Raw genomic sequence first — 22039 nt, 5'->3', positions numbered from 1 at the left:
GGCTGAACGTGGAGGCAGGCTGGTGCCCATTGGTCAGCATGGGTCTGGGCCTTGCTGACTTGCAGGTTCCCAGTGGCGGTGCTGTGAGCAGGCCCTGGCTGCCCGCCAGTGAGGTTATTGGTGACATTCGCGGTGACTTACCTGCATTCCTCTCGTTCCAGCAAAGGGAGGCGGCCAACTCTGATCCTGCGCACGCAGCTCTCTGTCCGAGTCCATGCCATCCTCGGTGAGTCCCTGATAGCCAAGGGCCCCTTCTGTATTCCTCAGAGCCTTTGCCCTTAACCTGCCCAAGGCCGCTCGAGCCAGGAGCACTGTGACACAGGGCTGTGTGGGGTCTGGCTAATCTGGCCCGTGGGTTAATTGCTGAGTGCTCCTGGGGGCTGGCTCCTGGCTCCCTTTCCCATGATCCTCTGAGCTCCAATGTTCTCTCCGGCTTCATGTCTCTGTCTGCCATGGCTGGGTTTTCCCAGCCCCTGTCACTGCCACAGCTGGAGATGAGCAGCTGGGCGAGGATGGGGGCAGGCTCTGAGGTGGCACGGAACATTCTCTCTCAGGTGCTTGGCTGACTGGTTCCTGCTCACATGCTCAGCATCTAGCTGGTTGCTATCACGTGGGAGGTCGGAAAGGAATTTGGGTCAGGCTGGCAGTGACCTGGGGAGGTTTCACCTTCCCCTGCAGCGTGTGGTGTGGGTCACTTGCCAGGATCATCTGGGATATCTCATGCCATGGCAGGGGTCTCGGGCACCTAGGTTCTTCCTGTTCTCTCCATGTGGCACGTAATAACCTGCTCTCCTGTGGGCTGTGATATTTGGGTTGCCGGGTTCCGTGTGTGGGTGCTGGTGGGCTGTGCTATGTAGGGGATCAGGCTGGAAGACCTGGCCTTAAACTCTGACTTGGGTCCTTGTTCCTCACGTGGCTCTTGGGGCTGAAGGGGTTAATTGTTTTCGGCACGAAGAGCCCAAGTACAACAGTATTTTTGCCTGTGATCCTGAAAACATGCTGCATGCTACAAATATTCTGGGTCGCTTAGGCACGCTCTAAATATAGACTTGGGAAGTACAAACAACTGTCTCTCGTGGCCAAGAACCCTGACGGAGGGTCAGGCACCCAGTGCTGGGAACCAGCATGGCTCCTCGGCACTGGGTGTCTCCCCGTTCCTGAGCTTGGTGGGGGGAGCACGAGTATTGCACAGGGGTGCTGTATTAACGAGATCTAGAGCGGCCGCCCCTTTGCTGCAGCCTGGGGCCCCCCTGCCAGCAGCCCACGGGGAGCTGATGTGGGGGGTGCTGCTCACTCTGCATGGGTCCAGCTACTAAAATGCAGTCAGTCCTTTCCTTGCATCGCTCTTCCACGTGGCCAGCTGCGGCAGCTGCCCCGGGATGCACTGTGGGGGTGGGGGGAGGTAGGCCCGCACTGAGAAGACTTGCAGTTCTGTGCAGTAGGAGCCCAGGTGATAACCGCTGAGTAGGTTACTGAGGAGCTCTGTCAGCCTAGACCAGCCTTTCCCAAACGGTGGTTCCCAATCCATTGGTAGATCCCAGAAGGGTTGAGTGGGGTTGCACATACCCTGGAGGCGCTTTCACTTCCCCTGAGGAGTCTTTACCTGGACGGTGGGCCCAGGCCTGGGAAGGTGGAGCATCCCCCTCTGTCTTTGTGCCTGTAGTGTCTACCCTTTCCCTTCCCGTGTGCCTGCAAGTCTCCTAGGGACTGGGCTTCAGTGCAGTGTCCGCTAATTCTGCAATCCTTTCCCTGCAGAGCGGCTGAGGTCAGGGCTCTGCTGTCTGCTGGGGCCTCCCAGGCTCTCGCCGGGTTAGGGTCTGCTCTGCTGTGTATCTCTGGTGCTCAGACATTCCAGCAGCTGGAGGGGGCAAAGGTCACCTGAACTGCAAGTTAACCAAAAGTCCTAATCAGCATTCTTGAAATCTTCTCGGAAGGCTGCTGCTTGCCTTGTTAGAGCTTCTGACTGAGCCACCTCAGGATGCAGTAGAGATCAGCTGGATTGTGCTTTAATAACTGCCTGTCAGACAGCAGGAATCAAGAGGAAACCAGCAGTAGATACTAACCCTAAACCAAACACTAAACCAGCAGAAACTTGCCAGCAAGTTAAAAAAATATGTATTGGATGATTGGACTATAAGGTGGATAGAAAGCTGGCTAGGTCGTCGTGCTCAACAGGTAGCGATCAACGGCTCGATGTCTAGTTGGCTGCTGGTATCAAGCAGAGTGCCCCAGGGGTCGGTCCTGGGACTGGTTTTGTTCAACGCCTTTATCAACGATCTGGATGAGGGGATGGATTGCACCCTCAGCAACTTTGCAGATGACACTAAGCTGTGGGGAGAGGTAGATATGCTGGAGGGTAGGGATAGGGTCCAGAGTGACCTAGACAAATTGGAGGATTGGGCTAAAGAAATCTGAGGTTCAGCAAGCACTTAGGAAGGAAGAATCCCATGCACCACTACAGGCTGCGGACCAACTGGCTAAGCAGCAGTTCTGCAGAAAAGGACCTGGGGATTACAGTGGACGAGAAGCTGGATATGAGTCAGCAGTGAGCCCTCGTTGCCAAGAAGGCCAATGGCATATTGGGCCGTATTAGTAGGAGCATTGCCAGCAGATTGAGGGAAGTGATTATTCCTCTCTATTCGGCACTGGTGAGGCCTCATCTGGAGTACTGTGTCCAGTTTTGGGCCCCACACTACAGAAAGGATGTGGACAAATTGGAGAGAGTCCAGCGGAGGGCAACAAAAATGATTAGGGGGCTGGGGCACATGACTTATGAGGAGAGGCTGAGGGAACTGGGATTGTTTAGTCTGCAGAAGAGAAGAGTGAGGGGGGATTTGATAGCTGCTTTCAGCTACCTGAAAGGGGGTTCCCAAGAGGACGGAGCTCGGCTGTTCTCTGTGGTGGCAGATGAGAGAACAAGGAGCAATGGTCTCAAGTTGCAGTGGGGGAGGTCTAGGTTGGCTATTAGGAAACCCTATTTCACTAGGAGGGTGGTGAAGCACTGGAATGGGTTATCTAGGGAGGTGGTGGAATCTCCTTCCTTAGAGGTGTTTAAGGCCCAGCTTGACCAAGCCCTGGCTGGGATGATTTAGTTGGGGATTGGCCCTGCTTTGAGCAGGGGGTGGGACTAGATGACCTCCTGAGGTCTCTTCCAACCCCAATCTTCTGTGATTCTATGAGTACAGCTATAAAACCCCCAGCTGCATACACTATACTGCAGGACATCAGCCCGACACCATGTCATGGGTGCATTGAAACGGCAGCATTCACAAGTCTGCTCTGACAGCGATCAAGTGCAGGATTCCAGTCTGCGCCGGGCAGACACGTTCATCTTGGCCAAACTAAACACGTGAGCTGCACTGCTCTGGTGCAGGCATCCTTGTGGTCAGTGGGAGAGGAGCATTAGCTAGGACCCTTGCTCCCTCCAGCCATTGTTTGCAGAAGAACCTTCAGGGTCAGGGCATCAGGATCTTCCTGTCTTCAGCTGGAAACTGGACTTGTGACCCAGGTGTGTCAGGCTGCTTACAGAGCAAAAGCTAGGCTGGCTGCCGTCTTTGCACGCAGACTTGCTGGGGGGCTGACTGCTGGAGCCTGCCTGCAGGCAGACTGTGCATGGCTGCTGCAGGGCTCCTAAACTCCTTTCTGACTGTGATTCAGTCACACACTCTTGCCCTCTTCCTGTCTTGCCTTTGCAGCACTTCTGCTGTAATCAGATTGCTGATGAAACCTTATTTACCTGGATATATCGTGGCGTGTTTGTTGCTCTTTGGGGGACGCCTGTGAAACGCAAACTCTCTCCCAGACCTACCAGACGGGCTCTAGGGGAGACACCATTGAATAGGCCTTCTCTGGTTGCTGCTAGCAATGGTTATTTGCGTGGTGTCTGCAGCAGGCTTGGCGCTGCCGGCACAGGAAGTCGCGTTAGTTTTTCCTGTCCCTGACGCATGCGGAAGGATGTGTCTGAACGCCAAGTGCCTCCTTCACGTTCCTGCAGAGATGAGATTTGCCCACAGCTCTAACCCAGGGGGCCTGGCGAGAGAACATGCGAACTCTTGGATTAGTGGGGCGGGGTGGCCGAAATTTGGTTAACTTTTATTTTGCCAGCTTGGTCAGCAGCATGACCTGACTGTCTTCTCGGGGTCCCCAGACCATTGTCCCTGGCATCTGCCTTGCTTCCAAATTTTCCATTAGATCAGCAGGCACGGCATGGCCCTCACCTCCTCAGGCTGCTGGGGAATGCAGCATTTCTATTAGCTCCTGGCCTGCAGGAGATAGGTGGGGGATGGGGGGGACACTGTGGACACTGGCCCTGCAGAACCTCTCGGTCAGTCCCCTCTGACTCCACTCATGTCAAGCCCGACAGGCCTAGCAGTTTAGCAGTTGCGGCTTCAAGATGTTGTATGTAAACCCCGTCCAGCTCTCTAACCCCTCTCACGCTCTGCTGGGTGTGTGAGGGAAGCAGGCCTGGGTCTACAGAGCACAGGGGGTGAGGCTGTTTCTCAGTGTCAACAGCTTTGGGCTGTTTTCTGGTCCCCTTTGTTGCTCCCCCTGTGCTGTTTGAACTCCTCCTGTGCCCCAGGGCAGTGCTGCTCCCCTGTAAGGCCCCTGCAAGTTGAGCCCATCCAGGGTGTGGTCAGGACCGTCCTTAGGATTTATGGGGCCCTCTGCAGTATTATTAAATTGGTGCCCCTATGCCCGGTGCAGCCCAGGCTCGCATGTGTATTTTAGGTAAGGGGGGGTCTTTTGAAGGATTTATTTTAAAAACGATATGTCTGAAGATCCAAGCATTCAAGGCTAAAGATAAATATTCAGATTGTGCATCTAAAAATCTGTGCAAGGGTTTTTTAGAGATGTGATTTTATCATCTTCACTAACACACTGATGAAATATTTTTAAAACAAATTTTAAACTAAGGTCCTGTAGATTAACATGTTCTGAGTAAACATGACAATGATGCACAGCTGTTTGTCAGTAAATTCAGGCAGTCTGTACCTGGGGGTTGGCAAATGCCTCTGCCATGTACATTGGCCAAACCGGACAGTCCCTACGCAAAAGAATAAATGGACACAAATCTGACATCAGGAATCATAACATTAAAAAACCAGTGGGAGAACACTTCAACCTCTCTAACCACTCAGTGACAGACTTGAAGGTGGCAATTTTGCAACAAAAAAACTTCAAAAACAGACTCCAAAAAGAAAGTGCTGAACTTGAATTAATATGCAAACTAGATACTATTAACTGTGGGTTAAACAAAGACTGGGAATGGTTGGGTCATTACACCAATTGAATCTATTTCCCTATGTTAAGTTCTCCTCACACCTTCTATGGGCCATCTTAATTATCACTTCAAAAAGTTTTTTTCCTCCTGCTAACGATAACTCATCTCAATTGATTAGACTCTGCCTGTTGGTATGCATACTTCCACCTTTTCATGTTCTCTGTATGTATAAATATCCCCTGTCTGTGTGTTCCATTCTATGCATCCGAAGAAGTGAGCTGTAGCTCACGAAAGCTCATGCTTAAATAAATTTGTTAGTCTTTAAGGTGCCACAAGTACTCCTGTTTTTTTTTGTGGATACAGACTAACACGGCTGCTACTCTGAAACCTGTTATGGCTCCATTACCCCTTGAATGGCTCTCTCAACAGTTTCAATGTTGTGCTAATAGGTCTGGCAGGCTGGATGGAGGCTTTTTCACTTTTAAGTACTAGGTCCCCTCTGGAGGAAGACTAGGGAGGCTGCAGCAGCCAGCTGTGGTGGGAGCCTATAGGAAGGGGGGGAGGGATAGCTCAGTGGCTTGGGCATTGTCCTGCTAAACCCAGGGTTGTGAGTTCAATCCTTGAGGGGGCCACTTAGGGAACTGGGGTAAAAATCTGTCTGGGGATTGGGCCTGCTTTGAGCAGGGGGTGGGACTAGATACCTCTTGAGGTCCCTTCCGACCCTGATAGTCTATGATTCTATGAAGGGTCAGAACAGGGATAGGAAAAGACAGGAGGGTGGACACTAAGACCCAGGGGTGCCCCAAATTTTTGGGTGCCCTACCCAGCCTTGTATGCCTAAGGGTGGCCCTGGGTGTGGTGCAGGGGGGAGGTAGATGCTTTCTGCCAATGCATGTTACCTTGGACATACCTGTCTGCCATCATCTGGCCCAACCTCCAGTGTGTCCAGTGTTCCTCCCACACTGACTGACTGCAGGGAGGAGACATTTCACCTACGTCCCTAGTTTGTCTCTCAGCTGTGTAATGACAGCAGCAGGTCTCAGAGGGAGAAGGGGCCAGGGGCAGGAAAGCCGCCTCTTGGGTGGGTGTAAGAATCTGAGGGCTCTTGCTCGGGAAGGGCTATCCAGGGGCACTCTCTTGCAGGGACTCCAGAAGAGGTGGGTGAAGGGGAGTGCACCTTCCTCTTGGAGCATAGGAAGGATTGTCCAGGGACTCGCGCCATAGGGCATGCAGATCTGCATGGGGGGAAGGATAGCTCAGTGGTTTGAGCATTGGCCTGCTAAACCCAGGGGTGTGAGGTCAATCCTTGAGGGGTCCACTTAGGGATCTGGGGCAAAAATTGGTCCTGCTAGTGAAGGCAGGGGGCTGGACTCGATGACCTTTCAAGGTCCCTTCCAGTTCTAGGAGATAGGTATATCTCCAATTATTACCTTTATTACCTTAACTGCTGTTCCTGTGCTCTGATCTCCATAAGACATTGAGCCTTGTGCCGCTGATCCATCACTCTGGGAGCTAAGAGGGGCAATCAGATCTCATGCTGCAGGACATGAGCTGATTGTGCCAAGGGTCAGGAAGGAATCTGCCGCATGTACAGAATTGTACAGCTTGCCAGGTGCGGCAGGAGAGGTTTTCACCTTTCTCGGCTGCATGAGTCGCTGATTGCTCTGGGAGGTGGTATAGCAGACCAGACGGAGCAGTGTCTGACGTGATGTGGTGGATCCTGTGCTGCCTGGCTTTAGGTGTCTGCACTGTCCATCTGTGTCCTGCAACCATGACATGGACTCTCTGTGTTGAGAGCAGACGTGCTTGATTTTCTGCAGTGCCTTCTGTCCGCGGGAGTGGGTGCCCAGCAGAGACTGTGCTGGCAAAGTGCTAGTGCTGCTGTGCTGGGCAGCTTGGCCCCTGGCACGGTCTGAGACACTAAGCCCTGATGGGCTGTCCCCTGGGATTCTGCCATTGTGTCCTAGGAGTGTCACCTTCCACCTGGATGGAAAGAGCCCGCCCTCTCGGACTGCTGGGGGGGGGAGCCAGCCCGGCTGCGGGCCAGGGGAGAGCAAGAGGCCATGGGTCTCATCAGAGTTCCTGTTTCTCCTCTGCGTAGGAAGCCAGGGGAGATATTTATAGCATTGTTATGCAAAAAGAAAACAGGAAATTGGCAAGTTCCAGATAACCCGCCATTGCCGGGCTGTAGCTGCTCCCTGGCTGCCAGCCCTTGTGTCTGCTTCCCCCAGACCCCAAGGCTGACAGCAGGTCCCGGGGGCCACGGGCTCCTCTTAGTGCACAGGGGAGGAGACACAGCAGGGCCTGCCTGCAGCCAGGGGCTCCAGGAGCTTCGCAAACGGAGCAAACTCAGCTCAGGACTGAGACTGAGCAGGGGCCTTTCAGCCCAGGAGGCTTTTCCACGCTTACTCCGAGCTGAAAGCAGCAGTTGAGAATGCAGGGAGGGAGCTCTTGTCCTAGCGCCCTGCAGGTCCCGGGTTGGGAGCCAAGGGAGGGGGGGGGAGTATGTGCACCCCTACGGGGCAGATTCAGAGCTCAAGTGCAGCTTGCTGCTGGGGGAAGGATCGTGCACTCTGGCTTAGAGCCCTGCGTGGGACTATTGTTCTGCCCTGCAGCTGGGTGGTGGGGTTAGGGGCTTCTGCCAGAGACAACTGGTGCCTGCTGAGAGTGGGGGGTACAATTGAAAGGTTTGGGTCCCCCAACAGCTTGAGTCAACGCCCCCCAAGGCTGCAGAGCGGGGCTGCTGCTTTAGCTCCATGGGGAGAGGCAGCAGCAAAAGCAAGGAGGCCTCGTGACACCACATCACCAAGTAGGACCAGCAAACCTTGGCAAAAATCGGGGGGGGAGGCACGTGACCCCTCCGCCACATGTTGCCTCCGGCTTCTGCCTGAGCCCTGGCTGGCACCTCCCATGGGGCTGAAGTCCCAAGCCCCGGCAGGCGTGCCCCAGCTCTTGAACTTTTGAAGGTTGACACATGCGGCTCAGGCGGTCAGTAAGTTTGGCCGCCCCTGGCATATTGTCTATATAAACGGAACTCAGACACAATTTTTACCACTAAAAGAATATAACAAATCTTGCTTTAAAGCATGTTAAAAATATACTTCAACCCCTGTTATAAAAGACATCAAATCTCTTTCTATCCCTCACTTAAATTTAAGTATTAAAGCCTTTATTAAAAAAAAACAAACTTGCTTTACGTTGCTGCAATTCTGTGTATGACAAACTGCTGTCGTGTATATCCCACGGAACGTCAAAACAAATTGCACCACAATTTTGCCTTAAAGGTGCAGATGTTTCTAAAGATTATAATCATTAAGTTGTTTAAAAAATGTTGTAAACGGCTTAAGTATCGCTTTTAGAACTTTGAACCGTACCTTTGAAGTTATTTATCTGTCAGGGTAATTACTGCTTTTTGGAAAACGTTTAATGGAAAAGCTGCTCACAGCTTAGGTTTTTGATAGAAATAAATTTTAAAAAGAGGCTCAAACGAAGTGATCAGTAGTAAGGTCAAATTAAACAGCAGGTGTACCAGGGTGCAGTCTGTGGGTCTGGAGCTCAGGGAGTAGGTACAGGGAACGCTGGGCTCGGGGGGTGGGGAGGTGGTGGCTCTGGAGCTTATGGGGACAATTCAGTTCTTAGGTGGTTCTGATGTCGGACGCTTTCTCGCTGTTGTTGCCAGGGCAAGAGCACAGCGTAGCTTCTCCTTGCACACCCTCTCAGCTGGGGGGTGCAGGGCGCTGTCCATGCAAGCCACGCTGTAAGCTGTCTGGGGGCGCAGTCAGGCTCCCCAGCAGGAGTGCGGTGTCTGCATCCGTCTCCTCAAAGCATCCGCTGCAGCTGGAAGTGTTTGTTAGCCCTGGTTTCACAATTGGGTCATTTCCTACGTATGGTGTCTAACTGTGCCCCGGGCTGGCATCCCGTCCGTGTCTGGCTGCCCCCAGGAGCAGGGTGGGTGGTCTCGTGGTGGTGCTTGGCCTGAGTGTGTGTCACTCTGCAGGGGTTCTAGCATGGCAGGTGCCACCCTGACTCCCGAGGGCTGCAGCCTGCAGAGAGCAGAGCACCTCTCTTACTGGGGCGTGGGGAACTGACCGGCTCAGGAAGCGGGACACAGGCCTAGCGCTGTGGGGCAGAGAATGGGATCCGGAGCCTCCCCTGGCGGGAACTGGTTCCAAGCCGGCCCCAGCTCAGTTGCTTGACGGTTCTTGAGCTCTGCGCTAACCCCTCCCGGAGCGCACGGTGCTGCCTAGCGTTCAGGCTGAGCACAAACCCGCTGGGCCGCAAGATGAGGGGTTACCTCAGCACGCAGACCTCAGCACGGGGAGGCCAAGGAACCTCGCCCCAACCCCTCCTCACCTCCTCTGTGCTGCAGCAGCCCGGAGTCCCAGCGGGCGGGCTTCTCCTGCCACCACTCCGAGGGGAGGAGATGGGTGTCTGGGACCCCTTGGGAGTCAGCTGAGGAGCGTCCCCCTGTACTGGGGGGCAAATGGGCCGAACCGGCCATTGCGGTAGGTGGCAGGCGCAGGGCTAGGCCAGGAAGCAGGGCTGTCCTGCTGGGCAGAGCCGGGCAGCGCCGGGCAGCCTGCCAGCTGGAGCCCTCGAAGCCTCATTCCGGCACGGGCGCCCCTCGGGCCCTGGGTGGTTCAGTCCCAAGCGCAGCGGCCACTGGCCCGCACATCAGTATGGGCAGCCAGCCTGGCAGGCACAGCGCCCCAGCCTGTCTGTCACACCCTTTCCTTCCAGGGGAGGGGGGTATCCCCAGCTTCGATCCCTGCCCCCAGGTGAAAGTCACGTCTGTGGCACCAGCCCCCCTCTGTCCCCTCTGCAAAGGGAGAGAGCCCAGCTGAGCCCTGGCACTGAGTGTGGGGCCTGGCCAGCGTGCGCTCTGCCCCCTCTGCACCGCCAGCACTGCCCCTTTCCCCTCTCAGCCCCCCTCCCCCATAGGGCACCGCTGGCACTGCCCCTTTCCCTCTCAGCCCCCCTCCCCCATAGGGCACAGCCCAGGCAGCGGGGAGGGTTCGTGGCTTTCCCCATTGCTGGGGGGTGCTCCAGGGTCCATGTCCCCCACCCCCCTAATGCAGCGGCCGTGTCTCCTTCCCTTGCAGAGAAGCTGTACAACTCCCAGGGGCCGGAGCTGAGGCGCTCCCTCTTCTCCCTCAAGCAGCTCTTTCAGGTACGTTCCCCCAGCCCCTCTGTGGGCCCTGACTCGCCCCACAGCCCAGTGACCTCAGGGCCTGTGCCCAGGGCCATGTGCTGTGCAGGGCTCCCGGGGGGCAGCTGGTCATGGGGAGCCTGTGGCGATAAGTAATGCTGGGGGATCCCATCAGCCCAGCTCCCGTGTATCCTGCCTTCCCCCCCATGCCCGATTCCCGCTGCCCCCAGTTCCGCACTGAGGGAGCTGCAGGGCTCAGCGCCAGGGGAGCGGGGGCTCTGGCCCAAAGCCAGAAGAGGGAGTATGGGTTTGTTAACCCAGCCCCTGCCCCACGGGGGGCTGCAGATTTGGGCTGGTGCCTTGAGCCCCACCTCTCAATCTCTGCAGCACCCGCTGTCCCACGGCTTCTCACCCAGCAGTAACCAGTGGGGTACAGCCCAGGCACCGCCGGCACTGCCCCCTTTCCCCTCAGCCCCCCTCCCCCATAGGGCACAGCCGGCACTGCCCCTTTCCCCCTCAGCCCCCCTCCCCCATAGGGCACCGCCGGCACTGCCCCCTTTCCCCTCAGCCCCCCTCCCCCATAGGGCACAGCCGGCACTGCCCCTTTCCCCCTCAGCTCCCCCCCACACATAGGGCACCGCCGGCACTGCCCCTTTCCCCCTCAGCCCCCCTCCCCCATAGGGCACAGCCCAGTCACTGCCCCTTTCCCCTCAGCCCCCCCCTCCCCCATAGGGCACAGCCCAGGCACTGCCCCTTTCCCCCTCAGCTCCCCCCCACCATAGGGCACAGCCCAGTCACTGCCCCTTCTCCCCTCAGCCCCCCTCCCCCATAGGGCACCGCCGGCACTGCCCCCTTTCCCCCTCAGCTCCCCCCCCACATAGAGCACAGCACAGGCACTGCCAGCACTGCTACCTTCCCCCCTGCTGCTCCCCCTCCTTTTCCCATGGGGTACAGCACAGGCCAGCCAGCATGGTCCTTCCCCACCCTCCAGGGTATAGCTAAGCCCCTTCGTTTTCAGTTTAAATTGATTTTTACAGGAAAATTCCCACATTTTACAAAAAGTATTATTCTTTTTTTTTCTGATTTTCACCCTACTTTTGTGTCATTCAAATACCGTATTGTCCCGAGTATAGGCCGCACTTTTCCCCCCTAATTTAAGTCTTTAAACTAGGGGTGCGGCCTATAAGCGGGATCTTGCAAAAAAAAAACCAATAAAAATACTTTCAATCCCCGCCGCGGCGGAGATTTAAAGAGCTCTGGGCTCCCCGCCGCAGCGGGCAGCCTAGAGCCCTCTGAGTCCCGGCCGCGGCTGGGATTTAAAGGGCTCTGGGCTCCCCGCTGCGGCGGGCAGCCCGGAGCCCTCTGATTCCCCGCCGCGGCTGGGATTTAAAGCGCTCTGGGCTTCCCGCCGCGGCGGGCAGCCCGGAGCCCTCTGATTCCCCGCCGCGGCTGGGATTGAAAGCGCTCTGGGCTCCCCGCCGCGGCGGGCAGCCCAGAGCGCTCTGATTCCCCGCCCCGGCTGGGATTGAAAGCGCACTGGGCTCCCCGCCGCGGCGGGCAGCCCAGAGCGCTCTGATTCCCCGCCCCGGCTGGGATTGAAAGGGCTCTGGGCTCCCCGCCGCGGCAGACAGCCCAGAGCCCTCTGAGTCCCGGCCCCGGCTGAGATTTTCTTTAAGTTAAAAAAAGTTAAAAATTTAATTTTTTTAAAATAGCACCAAACTTTAAGGGTGCGGCTTATAATCAGGAGCGGCCTATACTCGGAACAATACGGTATATAAAAAATAACTTGCTTTATTAGGAAAATACAAACACATCTTATGAAATGTAATTACGATAATACATTAGTCTGTGGGTCTGTGCAAAGCTGCCTGGCGAAGTGAAGCTCTGTATTAGTCTAGAAGAGACGCACAATAAACAAACAAGCACACAGGCAGACTCTGAAGTGCGTGCGCATCTGAATGTCCTGCTGAATCTCACGCCCACCACGTACATATTTCAAGCTGTTAGCAGATAACGGTTTAAAGATTTGACACACGAAAATGGGAAGAAAACAAAAATCTGTCAGGATACGTTGCAGAACACAAGGGAGCATTCGAAAATAATAAATAAAAAAAAAAAACAGGAGAAAAGGGTGAAGTTGAGTGTATGCGCTGCAAATGGTGTCGCCTAATTACTAAATGAAAACTATTAGCTTATAATTATTTAAATTCTACACCAGTAAACTGTTTGTTCAGATGAGAAGTTTTATTTAGGGATTAGAGAGATTGTTTTCCTAAACTCAGAAGCGGCAGTGTTGTGCTCTGAGTTCTGTTTTAGTTCTGCAGCAAACCACACTGATGAATGGAATTCAGAGCATTAATTTTCTGAATACTTTTTTCCCGTCTTTCCGTCAACCAAAATAACCCCCTGATATTTACCCAGAGAAATGGAGAGTTTGTTTGTTTTTGTTTTTTGGACTGATTTTCCCCCTGTTTGGGTTGTGGTGATGGTAAACACGGATACATTCCTAAGAAAAATTAAATAAAATAAAAACTGAAAACAAAGGGTCCTAGGTACAGCACAGGGCCAGCACTGGCCCCTTCAGCCCCAGCCGGCTCCCCCCCACCCCAGGACAGCACGGGCATCGCCGGCACAGGCTCCTTCGCCCTCCAGCCTGCTCCCCCCCCCAGGTACAGCATGGGCACCGCCGGCACTGGCCCCTTCGCCCCCAGCCGGCTTCCCCCCCCCCCCCCCCCCCAGGGACAGCACGGGCACCACCGGCACTGGCCCCTTCACCCCCAGCTGGATCCCCCCCCTCGGGTACAGCACGGGCACCGCCGGCACTGGCCCCTTCGCCCCCAGCCGGCTTCCCCCCTCAGGGACAGCACGGGCACCGCCGGCACTGGCTCCTTCGCCCTCCAGCCTGCTCCCCCGCCCAGGTACAGCACGGGCACCGCCGGCACTGGCCCCTTCACCCCCAGCCGGCTCCCCCCCTCGGGTACAGCACGGGCCCCCCCCCCCCAGGGACAGCACGGGCACTGCCAGCACTGGCTCCTTCGCCCTCCAGCCAGCTCCCCCCCCCAGGGACAGCACGGGCACCGCCAGCACTGGCTCCTTCACCCTCTAGCCAGCTCTCCCCCCCCCCCCCCAGGTACAGCACGGGCACCGCCGGCACTGCCCCGTGAGCCCCCCAGCCGGCTTCCCCCCCCCAGGTACAGCACAGGCACTGCCGGCACTGGCCCCTTCACCCCCCCAGCCAGCTCCCCCCCTCGGGTACAGCACAGGCACCGCCGGCACTGGCCCCTTCGCCCCCCAGCTGGCTTTCCCCCCCGCCCGGGATAGCACAGGCACTGCCGGCACTGGCCCCTTCGCCCCCCCCCAGCCGGCCTCCCCCCCTCGGGTACAGCACGGGCACCGCCGGCACTGGCCCCTTCACCCCCAGCTGGCTCTTCTCCCCCCACCCTCGGGTACAGCACAGGCACCGCCGGCACTGGTCCCTTCACTCCCCAGCCGGCTCCCCCCCCCTCGGGTACAGCACAGGCACGGCTGGCACTGGCCCCTTGTCAGACCACACCTCCTCTAGCTGTGGGGTATGGGCAGCTCTTGGGCTCTCCTGACCCCCAACTCCTTCCCTATCAGTCTTGCCCTGTCTGCCCCATCCCTGCCTTAGTGGGTTACGGCTAGGGCCTGTTCCGGCCTCGTGTCCCCCTGAAGCCATGACTTTGGGGTGGGGGCCCCTGCGGGCAGATCAGTGGGATCTCTGGTTTGTGCTGCAGGAGGATAAAGACCTGGTGCCGGAGTTCGTGAACTTGGAGGGGCTGACATGCTTGATCAAAGTGGGGGCCGAGGCCGACCAGAACTACCAGAACTACATCCTGCGAGGTTGGTGACGGGACTGGCCCTCTGGCCTGCCCCCTGGCAGGGCCCAGAGCCACTTGCCTGCCATTCTGGAGCCCCTGGTTGGGGGGGGAGGAGAGATTTTGGGCCTTGAGCCCCCAGTGGCCCAGACACACACATACTGGGTGTGGGAGTCCCAGCTGGAGGGGGAGGACTGCTCGGGGGAGGTGGCTCTGCCCCTCTCTGAGCAGTGCCTCTGCGCCGGGCTCTGACCAGGGGCTGTGCAGGACGGCCCCCTGCACCGCGGGGCAAGGCGGGTGCTGAGCTCTGCTGAGCCTTGGCTCTGACTGCTTGTGACAGGGGTCCTAGTGGGGGCCAGCTGTGGTCACTCAGTTAGGGTGAACTGCAAAGAATGGGGCAGCCAAACCCCCCAAAAGCTGCTGGATATTCCAATACTTAGATTCACCAAACCAGCACAAACAGCTTCTTTATTACCTCACTGGTTACTCAGAAATCCAAACACCACAGTTCCCTTAAAGGGATCCAGCCTCAGGCCTCCATCCAGGTACCCACGTCAAATATGATGAAAAATTCTGTAAATCTTATTTCATCATAGAAAAGGTTCTACCAATCCCAAAGGATCGGACACGTTACCTCCCAGGTTAATGCATGTTTCAGATCTTACCCAAATACACGCTACAGCCAAGTCTTATTAACTGAACTAAAATTTATTAAAAAACAGAAAAGAGAGAGTATGGTTAAAAGATCATTATACATACAGACTCGAGTTCAATTCATTGAGGTGCAGATTCACAGCAGAGATGGTGAGCTTTGTAGTTACAAAGAGTTCCTGTAGAATTCAGTTAATAGGTTATAGTCCAATGTCCAAATACCACATTCAGGGCGTACCAGCATAACTGGGACCTCAGTCTTGTGACTCAAACTTCCCCTGATGGAGTCTAAGCAGATCTGAGATGACAGAATCAGGACCCAAGGATCTTTTATATAATTTTGTGTCTTTTGACAAGTTGGGAGTTCCTCAGGGAACAAAAGATCATTAGGCTGACTTTGAAGAAGGTCCCTCACTGGTACTTAGGCCATTAACATAAGGCCATTTGCTTGTTCCTCCACCATTCACAGTACATTTCAAAGAGAGATGAATACTGAGATATCCCATGTTTACAATTCATTTAAGTGATAGGATGTTCCTTTGACCTCTGAATTATCAGACTACAGCATAGACAGGGACTGTTGATTATGTTGTTGACCCTGCTCATACCTATGTAAATACACAAAAACACAAACATTCTCTCTCCATGTGTCTTTTGAGGGTTATTTATTGTGCAGGCTGTTTAACCCTTTCTAGCCATGCATCACACTGCTCTTTCCCTCGCAGCGCTGAGCCAGATCATGCTGTTCGTGGACGGGATGTTGGGCGTGATCGCACACAACGAGACCGTGCAGTGGCTCTACACGCTCTGCGGGAGCTTGGTGAGTGAAACAGCGAGCACGCCCCGCCGCAGCCGCACCCCTTTGCACTGGGCCATTGCTGCCTGCTCCCAGCCTCCACTCCCTGCTGCTTTATTGCAGCTGGGATCTGTCAAGGACAGGGCTTTCCGTGCACTGGCATTGCACTTTCCACGAGGAGCGTGCTAGGGGGTGGGGCTGCTGAGTGCTCCTTCACTCCCTGCTCTGAATCCTCTCCGCGTAGGTAACCTGCCTGCTCGCTCACCCCCAGTGCCAGGCATGTGCCTCGCTCCCCGTCCAGCTGGGCTCTGCACATGCTCGCTGAGGGCAGGTTAAACAATGCTCTGCCCTGGGCCATGTTTGGGGGCTTATTATCTGTATACTTACAGACGTCACGCTGTGGTGGCTGTGTGCACATGTGTTCCAGAGCATTCCTCCTCTGAGCGATGGTCCCTAGGTGTGTTCCACACGTGGGCACGTATGCGCCATGCACCCGAATCCGGCATTTCTTCAAAGCAGTGTCCGTAGACCCGCACGTGCGCAGCAACTCGCCTCGTGCTCCCAACCGATGGTACAAGAGGCAGTGCGGGTCAGCGCCTCTCCAGTTCCTTCTTACCGCCGCAGGGCCTGAGTCCCGGGATTCAGGAACTGCATCTCCTGCCCTCGCTCCTTCTCCATCAGCGACGAGCATCACTGGTGCCTGTGCTGTCTGGGTGAGGCACGTGTCTCTACCAGGTGCAGGGTGTGTAAATCCTTCCTGCCCAGAACTGGAGCTCCGACTGAAAAAGCTCCTGATGGAGGAGGCTATGCGGCCCCTCTGTGACCCAGGTCCAGGGGACATTGTCAGTACCACCTCGTCTATGTAAAGACTGTCTGGCTGTGTCAGAGAAACCGGGCCCTTCAGGCATTTCTACTGGAACTCCTTGGATTCCAGATCCTATGGTGACCTTTGTAACGTCAGAGGATATCTTCCTCCCCTACCTGCAGTCTCCACTCCTGACCCAAAGCAGGAAGGATTCTACTAGGCTCTGCTACCTGGCTAAATGGTGGCAGTTTTCGGCTTGATACTGTGGACATGCCATTTATCCATGGCAGAAAGGTTGTGGGGACAAGCCGTATCCTCACAAAGGGTTTCTAAGTCACTTTCAGGAGGCATCTTAGAATGCTACAAAACAGCAAAGCTTCCCCCTCATGGGCGTATCACAACTCGCTCCTTGTGGGCACAAGCTGCCTCCCTGGCATCCTTCTCAGACGTCTGCAGGGCGGCGACGTGGAGTTTTGTCCGTGCTTTCACGTCGCACTGTGCTCAAACTGTCAGCAAGAGCGGAGGCCGCCACAGGGGCGGCAGCACCTCGGCTGCCAGCTTCCTCGCACCCTTTGGTCTGAGCCCTGCTTGTGCAATACACCTAGGGGCCAGCCCTCCAAGTAGTAGTGGTGGTTACTTACGTAACTGGCGCTTCTTTGAGAAGTGTGGTCCCTGTCTGTATTCCCCACTAGTCCCCTCTGCTTCGCATCTGCCCGGAGCAGCATTGACCTGCCCTGCCTCTTGCACCCGCGGTCAGGCGCGCGAGCAGAATTACTGCACAAGTGTGGGTCAGCGGCCATGGCTTTGAAGACATTCCGGACTCGGGCGTGTGGCGCTCACGTACCCACGTGTGGGATACCGATAGGGACCCCGTGTCTCGAAGAACCTCCACTTTCAGCCAGTAACTTCCATTACCCGACTCGGGGTGTTTGAACAGTGTGCCCAGGAGGGCTCGCTGGCACTTGGTCGTTTCCTACCTACCTAAAGGATCCTGGTAAAGGGGGTCCCTTTAGGGCCTTTCTCTTTGAACCAGAAGCTGTAGAGATGCCCCCATTTCCTGCTGTGAGTGGAGTTTGACGCTGCAGGGACAAAATGTGCCCACCCGCAGGCAGAGGGGGGCTGTGAACAAGGCTGGCCTCCCTCAGGGCACTTGGCAGAGCCGCCTGGCAGGTTTCAGAGGAGTAGCCGTGTTAGTCTGTATCAGCAAAAAGAACGAGGAGTCCTTGTGGCACCCTAGAGACTAACAAAGGACAGAGACACAGCAAGGGCTAGAAGCGCTAGTTCGGTCTGGGGGCTGCCTCTGCTCCAGCCGGCACCAGCCCTTGGAGTTTGTTCTCTGTGCGGCACAGCTTGCTGGCCAAAGTGTGGCCCTGATCCTGACCCGCAGCGGCCTGTCTGGCACCCAGAGCATTGTGTGCTGGGACCGGACCTCTCCCGTCCGCACCAGGACCGAGGTAGCTGCTGTTGGCTCTGCTTTCTGTGAATCGGGTGCGGAACAGTGAGCTCCTCATCCGCCACCCCTTTAATGCGCCCCTCTGCCTCCTCAGTACCGCCTGGTGGTGAAAACGGCGCTGAAGCTGCTGCTGGTGTTCGTGGAGTACACGGAGTCCAATGCCCAGCTCCTCATCCAGGCTGTCAACACGGTGGAGCAGGCTAGAGGTGAGCGTGGCCACCCCCCGTGCCTGGGGGAAGCCGCCTGGCAGGCTGTGAGCTGCAGTGTGCAAACCCTCGGGATTGAAATAGGGGTGCCCTGGACGGGTCCCCTCAGGGAGTCCCCCCGCAGGCCCCCTCCACAGTAACACTGTCATCAGAGAGACTCGGGCCCTGCACGCTGTGCAGGCCAGCACTGGAGGGCAGGCCGGGGGCACGGGGCGTTGCTGGTACCCAAACCCTCCTGCTCCTGCGGCAGGGATTTGGGTGCATGCGATTCAGAAGGCTCGGCTATAAACGTCCCATCAGGCTGCACGCTGGCTGAGCCGGCAGAGGAGGCCCAGCGGCTGCGTGGCACTGTGATGTTCTGGAGGCTCAGCAGCAGCTCTGTGCTTCAGATGGAAACTTGCTGCCCTCCCACCATTCCCTCCCCGGCCTCAGCCCGCCCTGCTGCCCTGTCTCGGTGTGCTCTCTGCCCAGAGCCGGCCCTTGGGGCAGCAGCCCTGGCTGCCCGGCCTGTGAGCTCCCCATCCAGCCTGAGCCTTGGTGTGCCGGGGGCTGGGTTCTTCTTTTAGAAGATAGCTGCCGCGAGACAGGAAACCTGCCACCGTAACTCTGCAGCCTCCTGCCTGCGTGCCATGAGAGCCGTCTCTGTTCCCGGGGCACGCCACCTTCCCCGGGCACGCGCACCCATGCTGCTGCAGCAGCTGGCCCCCGCCCTGGCGAGCCGTGCCCAGGCTCTGGGTAGGACTGTGACCCCCAAGGGGGGGCGGGATGGTCCTGTGGGTGGGAAGAGATCAAAGTGCTGCCCAGCTGCATCCTGCAGAGGGTGACTAGGCAGGGGTGCCCCTAGCCAGGGGTGCCCCAGGCTAGGGGCAGTGTCTCAGGCTGGAAAGGAAGCTGCCAGAGCTGCGTGTGGTGCTACAACGACCTCTGGTGGCAGGTCAGGGTATTGAAGGGTCTGTCCCAGTGGTAAAAACAACAAGGAGTCCGGTGGCACCTTAAAGACTAACAGATTTATTTGGGCATAAGCTTTCGTGGGTAAAAACCCCACCTCTTCAGATGTCCCAGGGATGAGCGTGCCCTGTGATCGGCGCCATGGCGTGAGCCGCCACACTGCACCGCCAGGCTGCAGTTACCCGGTCCGCACTGGTGCCGCACTCACCTGTGTGGCACTGGGACTTCTGGGGCACGTCCCAGGCTGCCTCGTGCTGCAGTGAGTGAGATGTTCCTTCCCAGGAGTTGTGGGGGAACGTGTCTGTCCTGGGCACCTGGGGGGAATTGTGGGAAAGGTGGAGGACTGTCAGCAGTCGCGTGGCTTAGCCTGGGTCCTCCCTATGAAGTGGGCCTGTGATCAGCCCCAGCAAAGGCAGAATTTGAGCTCTAGCTACAGCCAGGCCAGCTAGCCTGGGTTTACAGCAGCAGCACACTGGAGTGAGAGGGGGATGGGAGGGGGCGACACCCCGGTCAGAGCCCGGGTTAACTCTGCCGCGAAGACAGAGGAGGAGGGGAATAAAGGTTGTGTAGGGATCCTCTTTCAGGCGCAAAACTCTCCATGGGACGTGCAGTGTAACGAGCTGGTGGGGGGGCTCTGACGCTTCCTCGCGGGGGAGGGATGGCGGAGGGAGCCCAGAAGTGGGCCGATCTGCCTGGCTGCTGGCTGATGGGGGGCACCGATCACGAGGAGGAAGCCTGCCCTGCTCAGGGATCCTGTTTGCCAGGCTTGTGGTGCTGTTTCCTAGGTGCGTATCCATGGTCCAACCTGGTTGCAATCTTAGAGGAGCGCAATGGGGCTGACACGGAGCTGCTGGTGTTCGCGATGACACTTATCAACAAGGTCAGTACCGCGAGGCAGAGCGGCCACGGCCCGGCACATCCCACCGACCCCCGGCTGCTCAGAGGCCAAAGAACAAGCAGCTGGCGGCTGTGGCATGGAGCAGGTTTTGTGCGTGCCTGGGAGTGGCCCCCATGTTGCTCCTTCCTCCCACCCCTGCCCTTCACCTGTGTAGTCCCGCTCTGGTGCCTGGGCTGGGAGGTGTGGGCAGAGGCCTGCTAGCCCCTGTGGCGCGGGCTGGCCTGACTGCGTCCCCTTGGTGTTGCTCAGACGCTGGCAGCCCTCCCGGACCAGGACTCGTTCTACGACGTGACAGACTGCCTGGAGCAGCAGGGGATGGAGCGCATTGTGCAGCGCCACATACACAACAAGGGTCTGGATCCTGACGTGAAGCAGCAGTTTGCAATCTACGAAGTGAGTGCATTTCCCCTCTCCATGGGCCGCAGCCCCCTGCCTCTCCATCTCCCCTGCCCTCGGGTGCAGGCCAGGGGCTTGGAAGGACTTCCCTCACCTCCCCGCCCTTACTCAGGGGTTCTGGGATCGCCCTGACCACACCTACGGGAGCACCCTGCCTGCAGGGAGATGCCCTGGAGGTTGCTCCGGGAGGTGAGGACCTGCCAGGTACTGACAGATGCTCCAGCCTCTCTGGGGCTGGGCAGGTCACTGGGCTGTTAGGACAGGCCTAGCGCTGCCGACCCCCAGCATGTTCAAGCCTCCAAGCGCTTAGGCTCCTGAACGGCCTGGTGGAAATCTCACTGCTTCCCGGTGAGCCTGGGGTCACTGCCCCAAGCAGCAATGTTGTATCTCCCCCCAGCCGGGCATGATCCCAGCCCCCCTCCCCAGCCCACGGAGGGGATGGAGAAGGTCTCTGGGTCACAGGGGGGTTGTGCTGAGGCTGCAGTAGCTGAACTCCCCCCTGTTGTCACAATCAGCATCCTGTGTGACGTTAGATGTTAGTTGCTCCCCAGTGCGGCTGATGGGTGCTGGGGGTGTTCACGCCTCTTGGAGCCGTTGGTTCAGGCTGTCAGCAGGTTCAGGCAGAGGAGGCAGCCTTGGTTCACGCTTGTTTGAAGCTGGGAGGTTATTTCCATAGCCGTGAGGGCTAGAAATCTGTTGTGTGTTTAACGCCGTGGAGACGGAATAGGTCAGTGAGCAAAGGCAGGCAGGCAACAGCTGAGCCCGGTGGGCATAGGGAGCCCCGTGACAGCATGGGGTAGCAGGGCCCTACAGCGGCTGGCAGGCACGCTCTGCCCATGTGCTGCTCTTCGCAGAGCTCGCTCAAACACGAAGATGGAGTGGAAGAGCTGCCACCAGGGGTGCGCAAGGAGCGGAGGAAAACAGACGAGAACCGGCGGGGCCGGCGCTCCCTGGGTGGCAACGTGGATGCTGGAGCCGGTGCAAGCTCCCCAAGCCCAGCCGTGGAGGACAACAAGCTGCCTGAGCCCTCCAGCCCCCCGAGGGAACCCACTGCCGAGACGGTGACGGAGAGCAGCCCAGCTCCGTGAGTACTGGGCGTTCGGCAGGGAGAGGCAGGCTGGCCAGTAGCTGTGTGCAGTGTGCGGGAACAGAGCTGGGGTTCAATGCCCACCGCGAAGCCTTGGGTGTTTGGGGCAGGACTGTTCTGTGCTGATGAAGGGTTTGGGTGCTACTGCAGAGGCTGGGGCAGACCTGGGGCAGTGGGCTGGGCGTGCCCAGCCAGGGATCTGCTCCATCCCCCACTCCTCAGGGCTGGACCTGCAGGGCTCCTGTCCGGGCGCTTGGCCTGGGTGGGCACCCTGGCTGAAGTGTCTGCGGCAAGGCCCCGAGTCTCCGTGTGCGCCCCCTGCAGGTGAATGATGGGGTGCTGTGTGTGATCCATTGAAATGTAACAGCAAGAGCCCCTCTCGGGGCGTGCCAGGCCCTGCTGGCTGCATGGCTGCAAAGGGGGGCTGGCTTGTGGGGCGTAGGTTGAGTCTGTGCTGCTGCCGTTTCAGGCCCTGCTTCGAGAGTGTTTACAACAGCACGTCCAATGTGCGGCTCTCTGCGCCGGCCTCCCCGGAGGAGAGGGAGCACCCCAGCCTGGGGGAGAGGAGCGTTTTCAAGTGAGTTGCCTCAGCT

General features: G+C 57.3%; 1 protein-coding gene across 3 annotated transcripts in view; it reads left to right on the top strand.

Moving 5' to 3' along the window:
* The window catches only part of FHOD1 (formin homology 2 domain containing 1), a 63836-nt gene that overhangs the window by 20883 nt on the left and 20914 nt on the right, over positions 1 to 22039 (top strand). For all 3 annotated transcript variants that reach the window (XM_044987011.1, XM_044987010.1, XM_044987012.1), the window contains exons 3-11: positions 162 to 226; positions 10324 to 10391; positions 14126 to 14231; positions 15583 to 15677; positions 18006 to 18117; positions 19851 to 19945; positions 20213 to 20356; positions 21214 to 21443; positions 21916 to 22023. In XM_044987011.1, the coding sequence (XP_044842946.1) occupies positions 162 to 226; positions 10324 to 10391; positions 14126 to 14231; positions 15583 to 15677; positions 18006 to 18117; positions 19851 to 19945; positions 20213 to 20356; positions 21214 to 21443; positions 21916 to 22023 (1023 nt within the window). The remainder of the gene's footprint in view (positions 1 to 161; positions 227 to 10323; positions 10392 to 14125; positions 14232 to 15582; positions 15678 to 18005; positions 18118 to 19850; positions 19946 to 20212; positions 20357 to 21213; positions 21444 to 21915; positions 22024 to 22039) is intronic.

Source organism: Mauremys mutica, chromosome 14 (assembly GCF_020497125.1).
Source record: "Mauremys mutica isolate MM-2020 ecotype Southern chromosome 14, ASM2049712v1, whole genome shotgun sequence".
In the NCBI taxonomy this organism is placed as follows: Eukaryota; Metazoa; Chordata; order Testudines; family Geoemydidae; genus Mauremys; species Mauremys mutica.
Note: the sequence above shows the minus strand (reverse complement) of the source record. Positions and strands in the feature narration are given on the sequence as shown.